The sequence below is a fragment of the Falco biarmicus genome, chromosome 16 (assembly GCF_023638135.1).
Source record: "Falco biarmicus isolate bFalBia1 chromosome 16, bFalBia1.pri, whole genome shotgun sequence".
Taxonomy (NCBI): domain Eukaryota; kingdom Metazoa; phylum Chordata; class Aves; order Falconiformes; family Falconidae; genus Falco; species Falco biarmicus.
In genome coordinates this window covers 1,688,123-1,707,810 of record NC_079303.1, presented here as the reverse complement: position 1 = coordinate 1,707,810, position 19,688 = coordinate 1,688,123, and the positions used below count along the sequence as shown (strand labels likewise).

Below are 19,688 nucleotides of genomic sequence, written 5' to 3'. Positions count from 1 at the left end.
CACAGACTCAGCTCTTCCACCCTGGGAGGAGCACAAAATCTCATTTTTATTTTCCACGGCCACCTTTCATATTCCCTGTATTAAGGTGCCATGATTTGAAAGCTTCAGTGTCCCAAAACAGCAGTGTTAAGCCCAGAGTCCCAACAGCAGGAATTCAGAATAGAGTTTTGAACACAGCCCCTCTGGCTTTTATTTCTCATACTCATATTTGCTGTCATTTCCTCCTTAGATTATCTTAAAATAATCTGCTTCTCCAGCAGGCAATGCTGAACTTGTACTACCTGTCATTTGACTGACAAAACAGTATCAGATACAATTATGCCATGACAACACAGTCAATTTGGTTATACAACACTAATTCAAACCATACTCATTTAACTCCTTCCCTTCTCTTTTCCAACGCCCCCCATGCTTCAGTGGCAGCTTAGCAGAGCAGCGATCCACGCTCTTGGAGGTTGCTCACCCTGTTACTTCAAGGGGACCAGCAGAAGTAGGAAATGGTGACCCACATCCTCTAACCCCCTCTCCTTACCAACACACGACCCAGAACTGGCTCCTACAGCAGACACTACTGGCAGTCACAGCTACAAGGGCCAAGCAGTAAGTCATCACCTCCTCTGGGATGTTATTCCTAAAGGAGTTTTTCTCGACGTTCCAGGTCCTCACTCAGACTCACCCTCTGCTCCTGCAAGAGCCATCCAGACAAGATGCCTCATTAAACAGTCATTTAAAAACGTCTGCCCTCCAGCTCCGTAATCATTTGCTGGGAGCTCCTGCTGGGGTGGCAGCTGCTTGCTGATGAGACGGCCAACGTCAGACATGGTCTCATCTCAACCGCTCAAGAAAAAAAATTAAAAAATCAAAACCATTAACATTGCCCATGTCTATTCTGAGATACTGTAGTACATCCTCCCACACAGCATAAGGCTTTTTCAGGGGCCTCTTTCACTTTACACCTCTGATCTTACCCCCCACCCCAGACAAGGTCCACAATCATTTACATTTTGCTCTTACTTTCCAGCCCTAGCTTCAACATCTCCAGGTCTCACTTCTGTTCTTTGAAGCTCACAACTTCTCTAAGCATTTGCAGATGTCGGCACCGCACAAGCGGCTATTCTCCTTTCTCCAACTCACTGGAGTGGCTGTAAAGGGTTTGCATAAAGAAATCCATATTGTATCTACTTTGTAAACAGCTTTTAATCTTCACCTTTTGTTACCTCCTCTCATGCAGCTTCATTTACTCCGATGCATGGTGTTTATGCTTACAGCGCGGCTTAAACCTTCAGTCAAGTACATTTAGTTGGTGGAGGGGGGGAGAAAAGAGTAGGAATTTAAATGCTACTGAAACAATGCTCCAACCTACAGAAAACTGATGCTTCACATCAGAAATTAAGATGAAGAGTGCAAGTGGATAGAGTTACATTGAAATTCTTACGGACTCTGCAGGGAAAGCACCCAGCCTCCGGGATCACAGGCAGGGACCAGACAGGGAGCTACAGAGTTCAAAACTCATGAAACACGATGCTGTATCTCACTGGGTTCAAAAAAATATGAGAGTCAGAGCATTACTGGGACATTCCTCACTGTAAAAGGAAAAGCAAACCTTTCCTTTTTGCTCCGATTAGCACAGCTACACAGGGATCACATTTCGTCACAAGAAACCAAGGCTGACCTAAGCAGGGATGTTGTAACTCCATGGAAAAATTGTTTCAGAAGTCTTAACTTCTCTTTTTCCCAAATTAGCAGCAAGGAACCTATTTACCCCACAGCTCTGCTTGCACACCCTAGGCACAAAGGACAACTAATCTGTCACAAAGCATTTGCTGCTTTTTGATGTAGTGGCTTGCCCCACTCCATCGATGCACACTCCACAAGAATTTAGTGAAGCCCTGGTACCTCAACACATCCTTCAGCCAGCAACCCCTCCCTCCAGAGACCATCCGGAGCCAGGAGCCCCCGGAGCTTCCCCCAGACCACCCGAATAACACCCCAAGCCCAGAGGGGAAAGCTTGGCACCCTCAGACAGCGCCGAACGCCCTTCTGCTCAAAGGGTGGCGAGCCCTGTGTGAGGTCCTGCAGCCAGACCCCTTTTCCCTCTGGAGGAGGAAGGGAGACGGGAGGGAGCCCGAGCAGCCTTCGAGCTGTACTAGTCCTGGCCCTGCGACAGCGATGCATACAAAGGAGGGAAATTATCATCCAACCACTTCCCCCCAGGAAGCCAGAGGCTTTCCTGCAGCAGGAGATGGGAAGCCAAGCAGCTTGGCATGTAGATGCGCTGGAGATTACAGGGAAGAGAGCAACAAGCAAGCTACCAAAACACAGCTCAGAATGGGAATTACAAGTCTATGCAGCTGCACTCTGGATAAAATGCTTGCTCTTAAACCAATTACTTCCTAATTCACCCTGCCTGGGAAACAAGGAAGGTAGGTCAAAGACTCACCTACCTCTCCCAAACACAAGCATCCAGTTCACTGCTGAAGATATTAACAAGCTTACTTTAAGCGCTTTTTTTCCTAGAGCCATATCAAAACTGCACTGAAGTGTACTTCAGGTGAATTTTTTTCCTTCCCCGCCCCCAAATTAAGGGGAAAAGCCCTGCAGCATCTGAAAGTTTCTGAAGAGAAACCAGGTCACTGCTGAAACAAATTCTTACTAGAGACACAGAAGTGATGCACCTGGAATATCCATTAAAGTACAAGCGAGCAAGACAAAAATTAACAGACTGACATGTTTCTGATTTCTAGCCTCTAGAGGAGAGCATGCACAGCTTGTAACTACAGCAACAGCCCGCATCAGCTCTAAAAATCTCAGCAGGGGTTTGGCAGAAACTTTGCCAGACCATTCCTGAGGCAGGGTGATGCCGCAACCCTTGCTGAACTCCGAAATCCACTGGAATTTCTCAGCGTTTCAAACATCGCCTCTCAAACAGCTCAGGAATAACCCCAGACATTGCACTTGAAAAGCTGGAAGCCGCAGGGCTGAGCGGACCTGGGAAGCCCACGCAACCCTCTCATGCTAAGGTGCTGCTATGAAGTGATGCTGAATCACCTGGCTCTGGTTAGAGCCCACCTGCAAACCCCCAACGCCACCAACCTCCCCTCCAACAGACTAAAAAGGGGCCAAATCAACAGTACAACAAAGCCGAGGAGTCCAGCCCCTAAAATACCAGGGGAGGCACTGCAAGCACGGAGGAGGAGCTAGCCAAATCATCATAAACCCCAGTGGATCTCTCCCTGATAAAACAGATGTTTCCTTTTGTCAACATTTATCCAACATCCCACCCTCACAAGTGAACACGAATGCTTCCCCTCGTACATCAACACACTCCTCAGGCAGTTCTCCACAGTGGTGCCCTCCTGGTTTGTATTCCACCTGGACAGGCTCTTGGACACCCCGGACACCCTCCTGCAGCCCTCGTACCCGTGCAACTGCACTTCTAGAAAGCTGAACTGCGAGGTCTCCATCCTCTCTGCCGCTTCCCTCCTGGTTTCCAGCCTCATCAGGCCAAATTCAAATCCTGACATCCCCACCTTCTTGTGTAAGTATTTCTAAGCAAGGGCAAGCTGCCATCCCTGCTAACAGTCATCCCATCTCCCCTTGTTGTGATCTTTTCTGTCAAGGCACCCGGGAATGCTCTTGCATATCCCAAGGCCAAGAGGGATTCAACAAGCTACAGACTCAAAAGGAGCGAGTGTGCTGCGCTGGGAACCAGGAAAAGGGGGAAAAGCATTAGAGAAAGGAGCAGCAGCATCGTACCACTGAACCTCAAAAATACAACTACTGTTAGAAAAAGCAACGGGAACCTGGACAGCTTAGGTCAACACTTTTACAAGAATAACCACATACTGGAAAAAAAATATACGAACAAAATAGGGCATATGGGCTGAGTAAAGCTTAACCTTGGAGGTAACAAGAGCCAGTGTTATAAGACAAGTCACCTGAAGTTGTCACCGCCTCTGGATGAAATAAGAACGGAGGGCTGTTAAAGGAATGCCATTTTGAAAACATAACACGAGCTCTAGGATCAATTCAACCACTTTTTGAACAGAACACAGCATCCTGCTCTGCCTGCTGGCTTACCTGGGCTGCCACTCACACAGGTTCCACCCCCTAGAAGGTACCTGGAAGATGCTCAGGCACAGCCACAGCCCCGGAGGAGGGTTTCCCAACACCCAACATGGAGATGAGCGATGCAAGAGCCACAGCTGGGTGGCTCTGGCCAGTCCAGCCCACAAACTGCCCCGTGGTACCCACCACGGAGCTGCGTGCTGCCACTCTGCTTTCACGTGCTCACAACAGGTCACAGGCTCTTTGTGCCACACGCCATTGCGTTTACTTTCCATATGAAACTAATAACATCCTCATATGAAAAAAATCAGGGAAATAATTAGTCTTACATATATCATTCAGCCATTCAATAGGCCTTAAAGCATTGTTGCATAAGCCAGAGAAATTAAGACTTGAAACCATAAAACTGTAAATGCCTCAGTGATGAACGTTAACCCCTGAGCACCCAAGCATTATGTTTTATAAGCTTTTTTTCTTTTTGTCCTGAAACCATTAAGGCATTAACCTTGTTTCACTTAAAAGCCTTTGAACCCATAACGATTGCCTTTAAAGCTTCTGCAGAGATTTTTACCAGGTGCCTTACAAGAGAAAGCCTTCAAGCACTTGGCACAGTGACCACCTCCACGCAGGGCAGTGCCGAGGCCACCGTGCAGCTATCAATCCAGGAGAGCACACCAAGGCACCGGTGCCAGCATGGGGAGAGACTAGCAACCGACTTAATTCCCAGCATTTAACGCAGACATCGTACCACATCGCAGCCTAACAGCAGCGAGAGACTGGGAAACGCTGGGTTCAAAGCGCCAGCTCCACTTCATGCTGCAACGTGGTTAAAAACACCCCGTGACCATTCAGAAGACCGAGATATTCCCAAGGAATTCCACACCAGTCCTGCCGACCACCGGGCCAGCAGCTGGCCACCTGCCAAAGCGCTGCCACCTACACACAGATCTGAGTGACCATGGACATCACCGAGAAATTGCTTAAGGAGTTACAGTAACATGCACAAAATCAGGCAATTACAGAATTAAAGATTTTAAGGAAGTTTTTTCTTGATAGGATGAATGATGGAAACTGGGAAAAGGGAAAAAAGGCTGGTCTTGGAAGGCAGGCAGATTGGGTTTTCCCCCCTTCTTGCAGGGCTGTTGCATTAAGTCTTAACCACCATGTAAGTCTGCAGAAGCACAGCTAAGTGAGAGGACAACTGGTTTACAACCACTTGTAACTGTGAAGCAGACAAACAGCAACTGTTGATGTTCACTCCTCAAGCACCTCACCTTGTTCTAAATCTACAAGACCATAAACGTCAAAGCAACGACTTCAGGAGCAAGTCTCCTGGGGAATGCAGGACACTGGTCCTACAGGGAGTAGGCTTCTGCACCCCAAAGGCTGCAACAGGATGTGGGAGACAGCACGAACATCCTCAACTTTGACAACATCCCCTTTTTACCTTTGATGAAAAATAATTCCTTGTGCAAAAAAAACCCCACCAAACAAAGCCACCCTATTTTCATCCACAGCCAGGTTCAAATAAAAGGTCAGACCGAATTTAGGAGAGGGCTACTAACAGCAGCGCTGCCTAATCCCAACTCTGCAGCGCAGCCACCACTGGCACAGGGAAGAAGAGGCACTGTCAGGACTGAAAGTGCTGAGAGCCACAAACCCAAACACACAAGAAAACACTTCCCTGATGGAAACGCAGCTTTCCATTCCCACCACAAAGTGGCCAACTGGCCCAGGGGTGCTAACTAAATACTAGCCATGCCGTTCTCCTCCATGAAGCCAGCACCAGCTACACTCATGGTAGGACACCATAACAACAGCACCAATGCTGGCAACCCGTGTCCTCAATGCTCAGCAAGGGAGACCCAAACTCCCTCCTCCCCAACCAAACCGTTCCAATTCTTTCCAAAATCGGCTGCAAACACCTTATCCCTCTTCAGGAAAAAGCCCCTCCGCTGCAGTTTGAGCTACACAGCGAAGAGCCAGCCTGGGACTTCAGGTTTGCAGTTGTTTTTGCAGCTCTTTGAACAACACTCCTGGGAGTGTTTTAAACTAATTGCGCCTGCTGTTGAGCAGCGTGGACTCAAGACACCCACTGATAAGCAACACGTTGCCGCAATGTGTCTTTTGGCTGAAGATCAAATGAACGTCTCTCCTGGCTGGGTCTCCTGGGCACCTCTTTCTCATCAACAGCTCCTTATGTTCAGACCTATGTTTTTATGTTCTTTACATTCAGACGGAAGTTTAATCATGAGGCGCAGCTTCCAGCAAAGCGCTGCAGCGCATCACAAACGTGGCAAACACCTTCCCTAACCTGTTGTGAGAGTCATCCTGAAGATGCATCCACGGCATTTTCATCCTCCAAATGCCATGGAGTAACACAGCAGTACCAATCGTTCTCAGGCAGGGTTCACACAAGCTGATGCTCTCTGGGATATGGGTTAAAAAAGGCACCATCTGGTCTGCTCGGTTACTGGCATGAGTGGAAGGCAACAGAGAAACAGCCAAGCAAGGCCTATAAAATGGGAGTTCTATCTGAAAGCAACAGATGACTTGGAAGGGGTGGGAACAGTGGGAAGAGGGGTTTGGAAAAGATTTTCATTAGCCTGGTCTCCCAAGTATCAAGTTTCTTCTTGTGATGTGACTGTTTTTAAAAAAAAGTCAAACATCCCCTGAATTTCATGCAGGGACAACAGTCCCGAGTTGTTAAAAACACTTATCAAAATAAGCAGCTGGGTAGGGAACAGACTGTTAGTTCCCCCGCTGAGGGAAAAGCTCATTCCTCAAACACGAGGGAGCTCGTGGTGGACGGAGACCCCAAAACACAAAACCACAGGAGGCTGAGCTCCACCGGCGCCTCGGCTTGCCCCAGAATTCAGATCCTGCTCGGTGTTTGTTTTTAAAGATAACCCAGCCAGTGCCACCCTGGTAACGAGAGAAGGTTAAACGAGGCAGAGAAGTTACCAAACACCAACTGAGAAAACATGAAATAAGAGACAGGCATCGGATCGCCGCCATGGCTGGTACTGCGGGGGAACAAAAGGTGACGGCACGGAGGCGTGGTATTACCCCAGCCTCACCACCCAGTCTGCAAAGAGCATACTAGAAAAATAATCAGCATCTGTCAATCATTTCAGATGCAAACCCTGTGTAAGTCACTAAGAGACCACTCTTCAACCCTGCCGGTGTGAGGAGCGAGCATCTCATGCATCTGAAGTGGGGAGCATTGTGTCTTTACACCTATAGTTACTCAAAACTTAAAAAAAAAAGCCATGGTCTAATTAAAAAATTCTTCTTCACAGCACACCCTCCTCTTCCAAGAAAAGTTATTTCAGTGCTCTGCCTCAATTTAATGAAACTTGAACCATGTCCAGAGGGCTCTTGGAGGATAAGATGAAATCCCAATTCCCCAGCCAGTCGCTCCATCTGCAGCTGAGCTGTGTGTTATAAATTATCTGTCCTCAGCTCCCAGCACCGGGCCCAAACACACTTGTCTGTCTGTCTTTACACAAGCACACGATGTGCACGCCACCCAGGTGGCACCAGGCAGAGAAGTCCCATCCCACAGCTGGCTAATGGCATGGGATGTGACATCAGGCAGAAAACAGAACTTTTTACCTACGCAGCACCCAGCGTGGCATGACGGTCTCTTTTTCCAAGCTGCAGTTGCCCTGATTAAATCACAGCTGACACCTCAAAAAACACCGAAGGTTAAGTCACCCTGAAGAATGATTGTTTCTTAGATAAGAAACACTTTGCCTGCCCCGCATTTGTTTTCGGTGGATGAAGGGCAGAACTGAAATTCAAGCAGAAGGCACACAGATCCTGCATCAGATGCTCAGGTGGGAAAACGTGCCCGTGAGCTGCAGCTCTGACACCTGAAGACAGGGAAATACCAGCACCAAGCCAGATACCACCTCAGCAGAGGACAAGTGCATTGGGTCCTCTAAGAAGTCCAAAGCACAGCCAAGAAGTGCCACGTCTTCAGAGAGAAGATCTGACCCGTTATCGTTTCAGGCATTCTCTGCTGGGAAGCGGTCACCAGATGGCTGTGATGCTTCTGCGTGAAGATCACGATGTCTCTGATACCAAGAGCACCTTTCACAACCCGAGCTGGGAGTCAGGCACCCAACTGATCTCATCACAGCTCCCACAGGTTGCCCCTGCAAGCTAATTGGCTCAAGGTATTTAATTTTTGTCTTATGAAAACGCAACACGGGGCTGAGCCCAACTGCTGCATGCGTGAGGAAAAAAGTCATCACGTGGCCATGAGTCACAATACCGACACCGTGTACCTCGGAGAGCTGGCGGGGGAAAAGCTCCAGATCGCTCAGGGATCAGAGAGGACAACAGCTCCCTGCAGGTCCCCCAGGCAGGGTCCCCACATCAGCTCCAGCTGTTACCAAAACACAACCTCGCCAAGTACCAGCGCTGCCAAAGCTTTGGTGAATTTGAGGGGGGGGAAAAGGTTGGAAAAAAAAAATCAGTCTCAGAAAAAAGGCCTCCAGGAGCAGCAAAGCTTGCAGCTTGCTTGATTAGTTATGTAGATGAAGGCTATTTTAGAACAAACTTATGCTTTTAATTATTTCTGCATGAATTGGCAGGACTGCTTCAACATAATTACACAGAGCATCTAAACCCAGTAAAATTGTAACAGGCTGAATAACGGTGTGTTTTAGGCATGAAGGGCTCAACACTGCCTGCACCGGCACAGCCAGAGCCACAGAAATGCCGTTTGCACAGGCCAGTCCCAGCAGGGAAGTGAAACTGGCTGGATTTGGCAACAGGACAACTTTGCGCATCCTGCAACGAGCTTTGTCACTCAGTGCCACACAGAACCCATCCGAGACGCAGCCCAGCACCACACACCAGGCCTTCTGAAAGGCGCTGGAGAGCGGAGCTCAGGGTACAGGCTAGCACCTAAACTAACCAGGAAGAGTTCCTGCGCCCTCCTCCATTTTGGCTGCTCATCCCAACTGGAAAAATCCCACAGGTCTCCACATCAGCAGAATCACATGCCTGTGCCTGCAGAGCTGCGTTTTCCTGGAGGCAAATTAGGAGAGGCAGTGTTTAGGATGGGGATTTGTGCGAGGACTCCCAGGCTGTTCCCAACCTCCCAGGAGCACTGGCTTTTGTTGGAGAAAGTGTTTACCTGCCAGTGCGAACTGGGGCGTGCAGTCATTCAAACCATACCCAGTTCAAGACAAGCCACTGCTGGCACTTGCACACAAAAACAATTCCATCACACGGGTAGGGGTTGGCACGACCTTGGTCAGTTGCTATTCAGCGCTCAGGTTTACTTTCATAAAAAACCCCAAAGCTGAGGAGTTGCTCAACACGCAGAATTGTGAAAGGGAAACATTGTGAAGTGACTTGAAGTCCCCAAGGAGAAGCAACCACACAAACAGCTCCAGGATTACCCTTACCCCAACTACCCCAAGAGTTATCAGACTACTGAGATCGCCTCCGCCAGCAGTCAAAACACCTCTGCGACACAAGATGCTGTGACAACGGAGTCAGAGCACCTCCGGGAAGAATGGAGTGTGCAGCTGAAGTCTCCTCTCCTTCCTCCTCTGTCCAAGAAAAGATGATGCTTATAGAAGAGGAGAGGAAGTCAAATGCACCAAAACACTCCCAATTTTGGGTCTGTCACTAATTCACCAAGCTCTCCTAACACCCAGGCTGGGTTAACAGCAGAGCTGGGAAAGAACAGCCACCGTGGGTACAAGCACGACCCTTTTCTTAGCCTACATAATTCTGCAAAGCCCAAACTAGGGCAGTTATTTTAACAGAGCTGGGGAAGAACGTATGGACTCCAAACCTCATCTATAAAGAAATAAATTTCCTCTAAACTTCACCGCATCAGCAGTACCGCAAGAGGCTCACTCCAGTTACATAAACCACCGCATGATCTCTTACAACCAGTTAACAATACCAGACACTACATATCCCAGACCTTTTAATACCATGTTATGAAAAAAAATCCCAAGTGCTTGCTCAAACAATGGAACAAACCTCATGAATTTCTCCACCAGGCTCTGGATGTATTACTGAAAGGACATTTGTTCCCACTGCAGGTATTTTTCTTCTGGCAACTAACTGTTCTGCTCTACCCGCACATTAACAGGGCTACATGTAGGGAGAGCACATTTCAGCCTTCCCTTTGATCACCAGGAATCATTACACTAATTCTTAAAACTAGAAGACCATGACATTTGGGAGAGATTGCAGTTAAGCACCTGCTGGTCAAGGCCAGGTGCAAACCTGATCTGAGATAAGTTGGTGGGTTTTTTTCCCAAACAAGAGTAGATACAGATCACTATTCCAGTGTCACTCTGTGTGGAAGTCCAATTATTCCAGACGAGCTTCTCCAGAGTAACAACGTGCTCAAGTCCTTACCTGAGGACATGCTGAGAAGCACAGCAATCAGGTATTTTGCTGCCATCCAAAGTCAACAGCAGACCAAAAGGCAGCTGCTGCTTGTACTTTTAAAAGCTTCACCTGGTCTCTAATGCATTGAATCCAATTACTGTCCAGCCTTTGGGATACTCCCTCCATTCTGTCATTTGCTGACAAGGACAGGCAGCCTCAGACCCAAAGCCCTTAGTGCCTTCCCAGTATCACCACAAAGAACTCAACACTGCAAAAAAAAAAAACCCCAAAGCCCTGACATACAAAAATATGAAGAAATATTCCACCCAGAGGATTTGCAAGGATTGCTTACTAACACCAAAACAAACACCTGGAGAATAAAGTAGCATCTTGACATGCAGCCAAGAAGTTTTCTACATACACATATGATCACCAACCTCAGAGCACCTCTTGCAAGGGTACAAGCGAAACCAGGTTAAATGGAAAAGAAAAACTATTCTTAGGACAAGGACCACTTGGGAAGCAGAATTGTTTGTTAATACACCCTGTCCTACAGGAGACACTCAACACAGTTGTTCTGGTCCTCACAAACTCAATCTGTCTTCCCCAAGGTGGAAATCATCGGTGTAACAAAAACAACCCACAACCCAGACATTGGAAAAGGCAAACCTACGTGGCCAGATGGTCCACCTACCAGCCCACAATGTGCTGCCTGGTCCTGAGCTCACACAAAGCTGCAAAGAAAGGGCACAGGAGTCATCCTGTACCCGGCAGACTTTAGAGACAGGCAGCTTTTGCCTCCTCTGCGCTCTCATTATCACCCACAAGAACTTCTAAAGACCAAAATGTGGACCAAACACAGCATAAGTTCTCTGCTAAAGAGAATCTGTAGTTCTTCTGAAGAGAAATATTCCATTCAGCTCTTCTCAAAATCCACGAATGCATTTTAACTGGAAAAAGTCAAAATACAAGAGAAGTGACACTTCCTTTCTCAGGAAGCCTGCACACACAGCGACTGCAGCGGGGCAACACCACCACCGCCGGTTTCGTACTCCTGCAAGCTCTGCAAAACCAGCTCAGCTACGGCAGAGCATGCCAAACTGAAATCATCTTCCATGCAAAGTCAGATCCTATCAGAGGATCTGTGGCAGCGCCAGGCACAGAGCACACAGCGTAATTAGCATACCCCTGCCCAGGCAGCTCGCACACCAGCGTGGGCACTTCTGGTTCGAGAAACACGGGCACCCAGGGGCTGCTTTCACCCGACTACCTGATAAAAGGACTTAACTCCAGTACCCCATAATAAGCAAAAACCTTAACAGCCAAGCCCCAATGATACAATCTCTCTATTCAACTAAGAACACAAGTGCTCCCTTCCTTCTCTGTCCCATGAAGGAGAAGATGAAAGGACACCTACACCAGCCCAAGGAGCACCTTCTGCTCTCAGAGCCCCAGCCCAAAGCCACCGGGGAGGGACCGTCCCCATGCAGCAGCCCGGGGGGAGCACCGGTAACATCCAGGCTCAGAAGGGTTATTTCAGCAGGCAGCTGGCTCAGAAAAGCCCCCGCCCTCAAGAAAGCAGCACACTCCCCTCACCCCCCCACGGGAGCAGAGCAGGCAGCCACCTCCCCTCTCACCAAAGAGGGATGGGGGACCCAACGCCGGGTGAAGTGACAGGACCAGACCTGGGGACCTCACATGGAGCTGAGCCTTCGCCAGCAACACAAAGGCAAAGCTGCCTCTCAAGAGTGGCCTTGTCCACAGGGCCCCCCAAGATGACCCAGGGAGACCTCCAGAGCACTGAGTCCTCCTCACACCTCCCCAGGGATCCCTCAGGCCTCTCAGGACCCTCCCCAGCACCCTTCACCACCGCTTGCCATCTAAAGATCTTTTAACCTTGTGGACCCCCTCCTCTCCCCAAAGTCACCCTCTGAGGCCCCTAAAGCCATTCTGAGCCCTGGCAAGGCCCAATCCCCTGCCCAGTGGCTCCTTCACCCTCTCCAAGCCCCAAAGACCCCCAAAGGTCTCAGCCCTCCCCTCTCTGCAGAGCTCCCTCTGCTTTCCCAACACCCCGGTCCAGTCCACTCCCCCCCTCCCCTGCGTCCCGCAGACACACCCCCCCCACTGAAACTGCACACACCCTGCGGCACAGACACCAGCCTCCACCGGGCTCACCCCCTGCTCCCCACAAGCCCACTCCTGAGGCCGGGAGACCCTCATTCGCCCCCCCCCCCCCCCCCCCCCCCGGGACCCTCCCCAGAGCCCTGCCCCACCACCCCCCCCGAAGCCCCTCACCGCCCAGAGCCCTGCCCCACCACCCCCCCCGAAGCCCCTCACCGCCCAGAGCCCTGCCCCACCACCCCCCCCCGAAGCCCCTCACCGCCCAGAGCCCTGCCCCACCACCCCCCCCAAGCCCCTCACCGCCCAGAGCCCTGCCCCACCACCCCCCCCAAGCCCCTCACCGCCCAGAGCCCTGCCCCACCACCCCCCCCAAGCCCCTCACCGCCCAGAGCCCTGCCCCACCACCCCCCCCCGAAGCCCCTCACCGCCCAGAGCCCTGCCCCACCACCCCCCCCCGAAGCCCCTCACCGCCCAGAGCCCTGCCCCACCACCCCCCCCCCGAAGCCCCTCACCGCCCAGAGCCCTGCCCCACCACCCCCCCCCGAAGCCCCTCACCGCCCAGAGCCCTGCCCCACCACCCCCCCCCCGAAGCCCCTCACCGCCCAGAGCCCTGCCCCACCACCCCCCCCAAGCCCCTCACCGCCCAGAGCCCTGCCCCACCACCCCCCCCAAGCCCCTCACCGCCCAGAGCCCTGCCCCACCACCCCCCCCCAAGCCCCTCACCGCCCAGAGCCCTGCCCCACCACCCCCCCCCAAGCCCCTCACCGCCCAGAGCCCTGCCCCACCACCCCCCCCCAAGCCCCTCACCGCCCAGAGCCCTGCCCCACCACCCCCCCCAAGCCCCTCACCGCCCAGAGCCCTGCCCCACCACCCCCCCCAAGCCCCTCACCGCCCAGAGCCCTGCCCCACCACCCCCCCCAAGCCCCTCACCGCCCAGAGCCCTGCCCCACCCCCCCCCGAAGCCCCTCACCGCCCAGAGCCCTGCCCCACCCCCCCCCCGAAGCCCCTCACCGCCCAGAGCCCTGCCCCACCCCCCCCCCGAAGCCCCTCACCGCCCAGAGCCCTGCCCCACCCCCCCCCCCCGAAGCCCCTCACCGCCCAGAGCCCTGCCCCACCACCCCCCCCGAAGCCCCTCACCGCCCAGAGCCCTGCCCCACCACCCCCCCCGAAGCCCCTCACCGCCCAGAGTCGTCGTGGCCCCCCCCAGCCACCCCCGGCCCCTCCTCACCGAGCAGCAGCAGCTTCACCACATCTTCCCCCCGGGACCCTCCCACCCCCCGAGGCCCCTCACCGCTGAAACCCTCATGCTGTAGACCCCGGCTCCTCCTCACCGAGCAGTAGCAGCTTCACCTCATCGCCCCCGGGGATCCCCCCCAGAGCCCTCCCACCCCCCCGAAGCCCCTCACCGCCCAGACCCCCTCCGCAGCCGCCCCTGGCTCCTCCTCACCGAGCAGCAGCAGCTTCACTTCCTTGGCCGCCTTCTCGCCGTCCTCCCGCAGGTTACGGTCGATCATCTTGCTCCGCTCCACCGCCGCCTTGTCCTCGGCGCTCAGCGTACAGCCCATGGCGGCGGCGGGGAAGGCCGGCAGGCGGCCCGGCCGCCGGCAGCGCGATGGGAGCGGGGCCGGTGCGGGGTTGCGCCTCTCGCCTGCCTCGGCCCGGGCGGCTCCCTGAGGCGGCGCCGGATATCCGGTCACCCGCCCGCGGGGCACGACGGGAAGTGCAGTCCCCGCGCGGCATGCTGGGAGCTGAGGGCGGGGCTTCCGCCCCGGCGCAGCGGGGCATGGCGGGAGCAGAGAGTAGCGCCTTACTTCCGCCTCGGTGGAGCGGGGCATGATGGGAGACGGGAGGCGCGCCCTTCTTCCGCCTCGGTGTAGGGGGGCATGATGGGAACTGTAGTCCTCCGGGGGTCGCTGGGGCCTGCGGCTGCCTTGGCCCCACAGCGGCCTCGGCCCCCCCAGCACCCCACGGCTGCCTTGGCCCCACAGCAGCCCTGCAGCAGCCCCATAGGGGCCCCACAGTGGCCTCGGCCCCTCCAGCAGCCCCTCAGAGGACCCCCAGCAGCCGCAGCGCCCTGAGCAGCCCCGCACTGGCCCTGGTCCCCCAGCGGCCCTGGCCCCCCAGCAACCCCACAGTGTCCCCGGCCCCCAGGCAGCCCTACAGTGCCCCCCCAGCAGCCTCAGCCCCCCAGCAGCACCCCAGCAGCCTCTCAGCAGCCCCAGTCCCACAGCAGCCCCACAGTGGCCCTCGCCCCCCAGCAACCCCACAGCAACCCCAGCCCCCCACCAGCAGCCCCACAGCAGCCTCCCAGCAGCCCCAGCCCCACAGCAGCTCTACAGTGTCCCTGGACCCCCAGCACCTCCCCAGCAGCCCCACAGCGACCCCAGCCTCCCAGCAGCCCTACAGTGCCCTCCCCAGCAGCCCCACATTGTGTTGCCAGCCCCATGCCCACTGGCCCTCCGCTGCCCCAGGGGTCTGGGCCTGGCAGGGGGCCAGGTTCCTGGGCTGGGGAGGGGGCTCAGGGACAATGACAGAGGGGACAACCCATTGCAGGGGACCAGAGGAGTGGGGCTGCCCCACTCCCAGCCCCACTGCTGGCTATACAGGGCCTGAGGACCCCCTCCTGCAGAGACCCACCACATCAGGACAGCAGTGACCCCAAACCCAGAGCCCCCTGGCTCCCACGCTTTGCTGGGATTGTGCCCACCAACCTGCCTCCCTCCAAACCCGGTGGCCCTTCCCAGCAAGTGCCATGGGCCCCCCGCTCCCCCACGGCGGCGCAGACCCCCCAGCGAGGCACTCAGACCAGCTGTCCCCTTGCAGCCATGTTTGCCCCCAGACCCCCCCCCAGCGCTACAGCTCCAGCTTGGGAGAGGCGACCACTGGCACGAAGAGCCCCGTCGCCACCACGCCGCTCCGTCCCCTCCATTGCATCCTCATCGATCTGCCCTGGGATGCGGAAATCCACAGGGGCCTGGTCCGCTTGGGGCTGGGGGGTGCGAGGCCGGGGCTCGGCAGGACAACCGGTGCCCTGGAGGAACTGGAGGAAGTTCTCCTCGATGGAGCCTTCCCGGCTGGGCAGCCGCAGGTCCTCCTCAGGCGGGCTGCTTGAAGAAACACGTGAGAAGCCGGCCCAGCTCGCCCCGGATCTGCCGGTTGAGGCACCCATAGAAGAAAGGGTTGGAGGTAAAGCAGAAGTAGCCCAGCCAAGTGACCACGGTCTCGGCCGCCGGCCCCACCAAGGGCTGGGCGCTCAGGGCGGTGTAGAGGTGGAAGGAAAAGTAGGGCAACCAGCAGAAGAGGAACTGCCCCCCCACGGCAAGCAGGATGGCAGCTGCCTTGCCCCCCCCGAACGTCCTCTGTGGGGTGGTACGAGGGGGCTCCCGAGGTGGGTGACCATGGTGGAGCGGCTGCTGAGCGACTCGGAGCGGCGTCGCGGTGTCTCCATCCAGGTGGGAAGGGGGCCGTGGTTGCATGGCGGGCCACCCCGCGCCACCTTGAACATGCTGCAGTAGACCACCACGATGATGATGAGGGGCAGGAGGAAGTAGAAGGCGGCAAAGAAGACCACGAAGAACTTGCAGTAGGGACCGCGGCTCCATTGCAAGGAGCAGCCGGCGGCCAGCGGGCACTGGCGGGGCGGTCAGGGGACAACCAGCCCAGCACGGGGACGAGGGAAAGTGGCCACGGCTTTGAGCCAGACGCCGACGAGGACACAGGCCACCAGCCCCACCGTCATCCTCACCTCATAGCGCATGGGGTGCACCACATAGTAGTAACGCTCCACATTGATGGTGGAGATGGAGAGGATGCACATGCTGATTGAAGCAGACGCTGAGGAACAGGGTAAACACGGCACATGGCCTCGCCGAAAAACCGGGCTGTCGAAGACGGCCGAGCCAGAGAGCATCTCCAGCGGCAATCAGCGTGAGGGCGGCCAAGAAGTTCCACCAGGCAGAGGTGGAAGACGAAGACAAATTTGCGCAATGCCGGCGTCTTCACGATGACGGTCATGACGGCGGCGTTGCCCACGATGGGCTGTCAGGTCGATGAGCAGCATGAAGAAGAGCCCCACCGATTTAGAGGCCACATCTTTGGGTTTGCCGTCAGCTGTGCCGTTGGGGGGCATGGGGCCCGGGGAGGGCTGGAGCACCCGTGCCCCCCTAGAGCCGTTCCAGCCCCTCGGGACGGGCAGGGAGGGCTCCATCCTGTGCCACCACGCTGGTGTTCACCGGCCCATCGCCCATCCTCGGGGCGGCCAGCGCGGGGCGGGCCGGGGCATCGCCAGGGGCTCACATCCTTGCCCACCCTACGCCTGCTGCCGGCCCCAGGTGGCGTGGCGGTGGGCACTCAGAGCACCCAAGGGTGCCCCCCGGCCCCGCTCATCTCCCCGCTCCTCGCTGCCAGGCAGCACTGGGCACCTGCAGGGGAGGCAGAGCTGTCAAAGGAGGATGACCCTGGGGGGACCGTGAGCTCAGCTGTGACCCCCAGATGCAGCCCCCATCCCCCCCCGGACCCCTCCATGCCACCCCCCATCAAACCCTTCTCAACCAAAAGCCTGGTTTCCCCCAAAAATGAGCAATTCTGGGGGCTAAGCCCCCCAAATTCCAACATTTCGACCCAAAACCCCCCCAGTGGGATCCTCCACCCAGAGCCTCGGGGCCACGAGGGGTCGCGGGGCACAGGTGGGGGGGTCACCGGTGCCCTGGACTCCTGGGTTCACTCCTTGCGCTTTGGGGGCTGTGCAAGACCCCCCCACCCCGAGCTGGGCCCTGGGATGGGTGCTGCACCCAAATCCACCCTAATGGGGGTGCCACTGGCTATGGTGCGTAGGGGGGCTGGGGGCCACCGCGGAGCCCCCCTCCCCCACGGGTGCTTCCCCAGTGGGGAGGGGGACCCCATCCCCTGCACCCCCAGGGAGCCCTGGGGGGGCTGCGCTGATGGAAGGGGGATGCAGGCAGAGGGTCCCCCCCTTCCCCTCCCCGCCGCCCCTCCCCCTCCCCGGCGCCCAGGGGGTGATGCCGCGGCTGGGACCCCCCCCTCCCACCTCCGGGGGGGGTCCCCCGCTCCCCCCAGGCCTCATCCTCGCCCCCGCCCCCCGGACATCGCCCCAGCTGGGCGGCTCGACCGCGGCACCTACCCTGGGGGGCTGCATGGGGCCGAGGGCGGGGGGACCGGGGGGGGGCGCCCCGGGGCGGGGGGGGGGGGGCCCCCGGGGCCGGGCGGGGATGCTCGGGGCCGGGCGGGGGCCGGGGCGCTGCGGCGAGGGATGCTCCGCACCCGCCCGGCTGCTGGGTCCTAAGCGCCTCCCGCCAGCGCGCCGGTACCACCCGGCCCCGGCCGCCCCGGTCCCGCTGGAGCGGCGGCACCCGGCGGCGGGAGCGGCGGCTGAAGCCCGGCTCTGCTCCCCCGGGATGCGGGATGGAGGGGGGGGGCTAGGTGTCCCCCCCCGGTGCCTGCCCCGCGTGGTGCTTCGGGCCTCAGTTTCCCCAATCGCCCCGCAAAGGGGGTGGGGGGGGTCGCTTGGAGGGGGAGGCTGGGAGGGAGCAGCCTTTTTGTGGGAGACAAAGCGGGGGGCGGGGGGGCGGGGGGGGGGCCGGCCCGGGAGGCACCCGGGGGGGGAGGGGGCAGCGGGAGGGAGGGGGCAGGTGTCAGATCCGCGGGGGGGGCACAGGGTGGGGAGGGGGACGGGTGCAGGGGGGTGCACAGGACTGGGGGGGGCGCTCAGAGGGGTCGCAGAGCCCCCCCGGCTCTGCCCACTCCCAAGCCCAGTACCCCTTCCCTTGCTACCAGTTCGGCAATGGAGCAACTGGGATCGGGGGTAACGCCCCCCCCCCCCCAGTGCCTCAGTTTCCCCAGGGCATACGGGGGGCTCCCCACCTCCTCCCGGGGCCGGCATCACCCCAAAAACCTGCACAAGCCGCGAACTTCCCCCCGCAGTGCCGGGACCCCTGTCCACGCGTTGCCTGGGGGGGTCGGGGGGGGGGGGGGGGGTCGAGCAGCCTCCGCCGGGGCGCGGTGCGGGGGGGGGAGGGGCAGGCGGGCCACGCGTGTCGTGCCGCAGGGCCCCCCCCGCGTCACGCGCCCATTGCTAGGTTACGACGGACCCAAAAATAAACCCATCCAAACCAGATTAGAAACGCGGGACCTGGGATGAACCGGCGCCGGGGCCCTCCCGCCCCGCACGCGCCAGGGACCCCGTGGGCGCACCCACGCTGTCCGGTGTGTGCCCCCCCCCCCCCCCCCGCCTCCATCCCCTGCGTGCTTCCCGGGCCACGTGCAGCAGCTGGGAACAGGAATCGATGCCGCTGCCCGGGGTGGGGGAAACACCTGGGACCCCCTTGTCCTGGTCACTCGTGGGTGCCCACCCTACCCCAGCCTGGATGCCCACCCACCCCGAGTGCCCACCCACCCCACATCCTGGATGCCCACCCCCCCATGAGTGCCCACCCCCCACACACCCTGGGTGCTGGATTCCCAACCCCCCTAGTGCCCACCCCACGCCAGCCTGGATGCCCACCCACCCCGAGTGCCCACCCCACCCCACCCCCATCCTGGACACCCACTCCCCCCTGAGTGCCCACCTTAGCTGCCCACCCACCCAAGCTCACACCCCACCGGCCCCCACCTCTTCCCTCCCTCCCCACCAGCGTTCAACCGCGCTGACACCCCCCCCAGCACCCCGACGTTTCGGGGATCCCTCGCAGTGGGGGGGCGCAGACCCCACAAGCCAGGAAGGAGCTGGCTTCGAGGAGCATCACCCCCCCCCCCGGGTGTCCGCAATGGTAGCAGGGGGTCTCCACACCCCCTCGCCCCTGCACACAGGGTGCATCTTGAGAATGGGGGGGTCCTGGGGGGGTTTCTTCTCCCTGGGGAAACTGAGGCAGGGCCCGCGCGGCGCCGGTGACAGCAGATCGATGGCTTTGCTCTTTCCTGCCACCGGCGCATCAATAATTCAGCCTTTTTCCTGCCACCGGCGCATCAATAATTCAGCCTTGGGGGGGGGGGGGGGAGGGGGGAGGGGGAGGGGCGAGCCGGACAGGACACAGCCTCATAGACACCCACCAGCTCCCCCTACTCCCCCCCGCCATGCCCTCCCGCAGCGGGGGGGCAGACACCCCCCAGCC

General features: G+C 57.4%; 2 protein-coding genes across 3 annotated transcripts in view; both read right to left on the bottom strand.

Annotated features, from left to right (window-relative positions):
• GNAI3 (G protein subunit alpha i3) overlaps positions 1-14,257 on the bottom strand; it is a 33,142-nt gene extending 18,885 nt beyond the window's left edge. The window contains exon 1 of one of the 2 annotated variants that reach the window (XM_056361356.1): positions 14,009-14,257. In XM_056361356.1, the coding sequence (XP_056217331.1) occupies positions 14,009-14,126 (118 nt within the window). In that variant the 5' untranslated portion in view covers positions 14,127-14,257. Of the gene's footprint in view, positions 1-676; positions 837-14,008 lie in introns of those variants that run through there. The other variant, XM_056361355.1, reaches the window with a different exon arrangement.
• Positions 14,258-15,361: 1,104 nt separating this feature from the next.
• On the bottom strand, positions 15,362-17,995 carry GPR61 (G protein-coupled receptor 61). The gene is given in 9 exon segments (XM_056361843.1): positions 15,362-15,664; positions 15,666-15,938; positions 15,941-16,189; positions 16,192-16,239; positions 16,241-16,483; positions 16,485-16,505; positions 16,507-16,596; positions 16,598-16,982; positions 17,702-17,995. Coding segments are annotated over 8 exon segments (1,398 nt in total). The 5' UTR covers positions 16,769-16,982; positions 17,702-17,995.
• Positions 17,996-19,688: the final 1,693 nt, after the last annotated feature.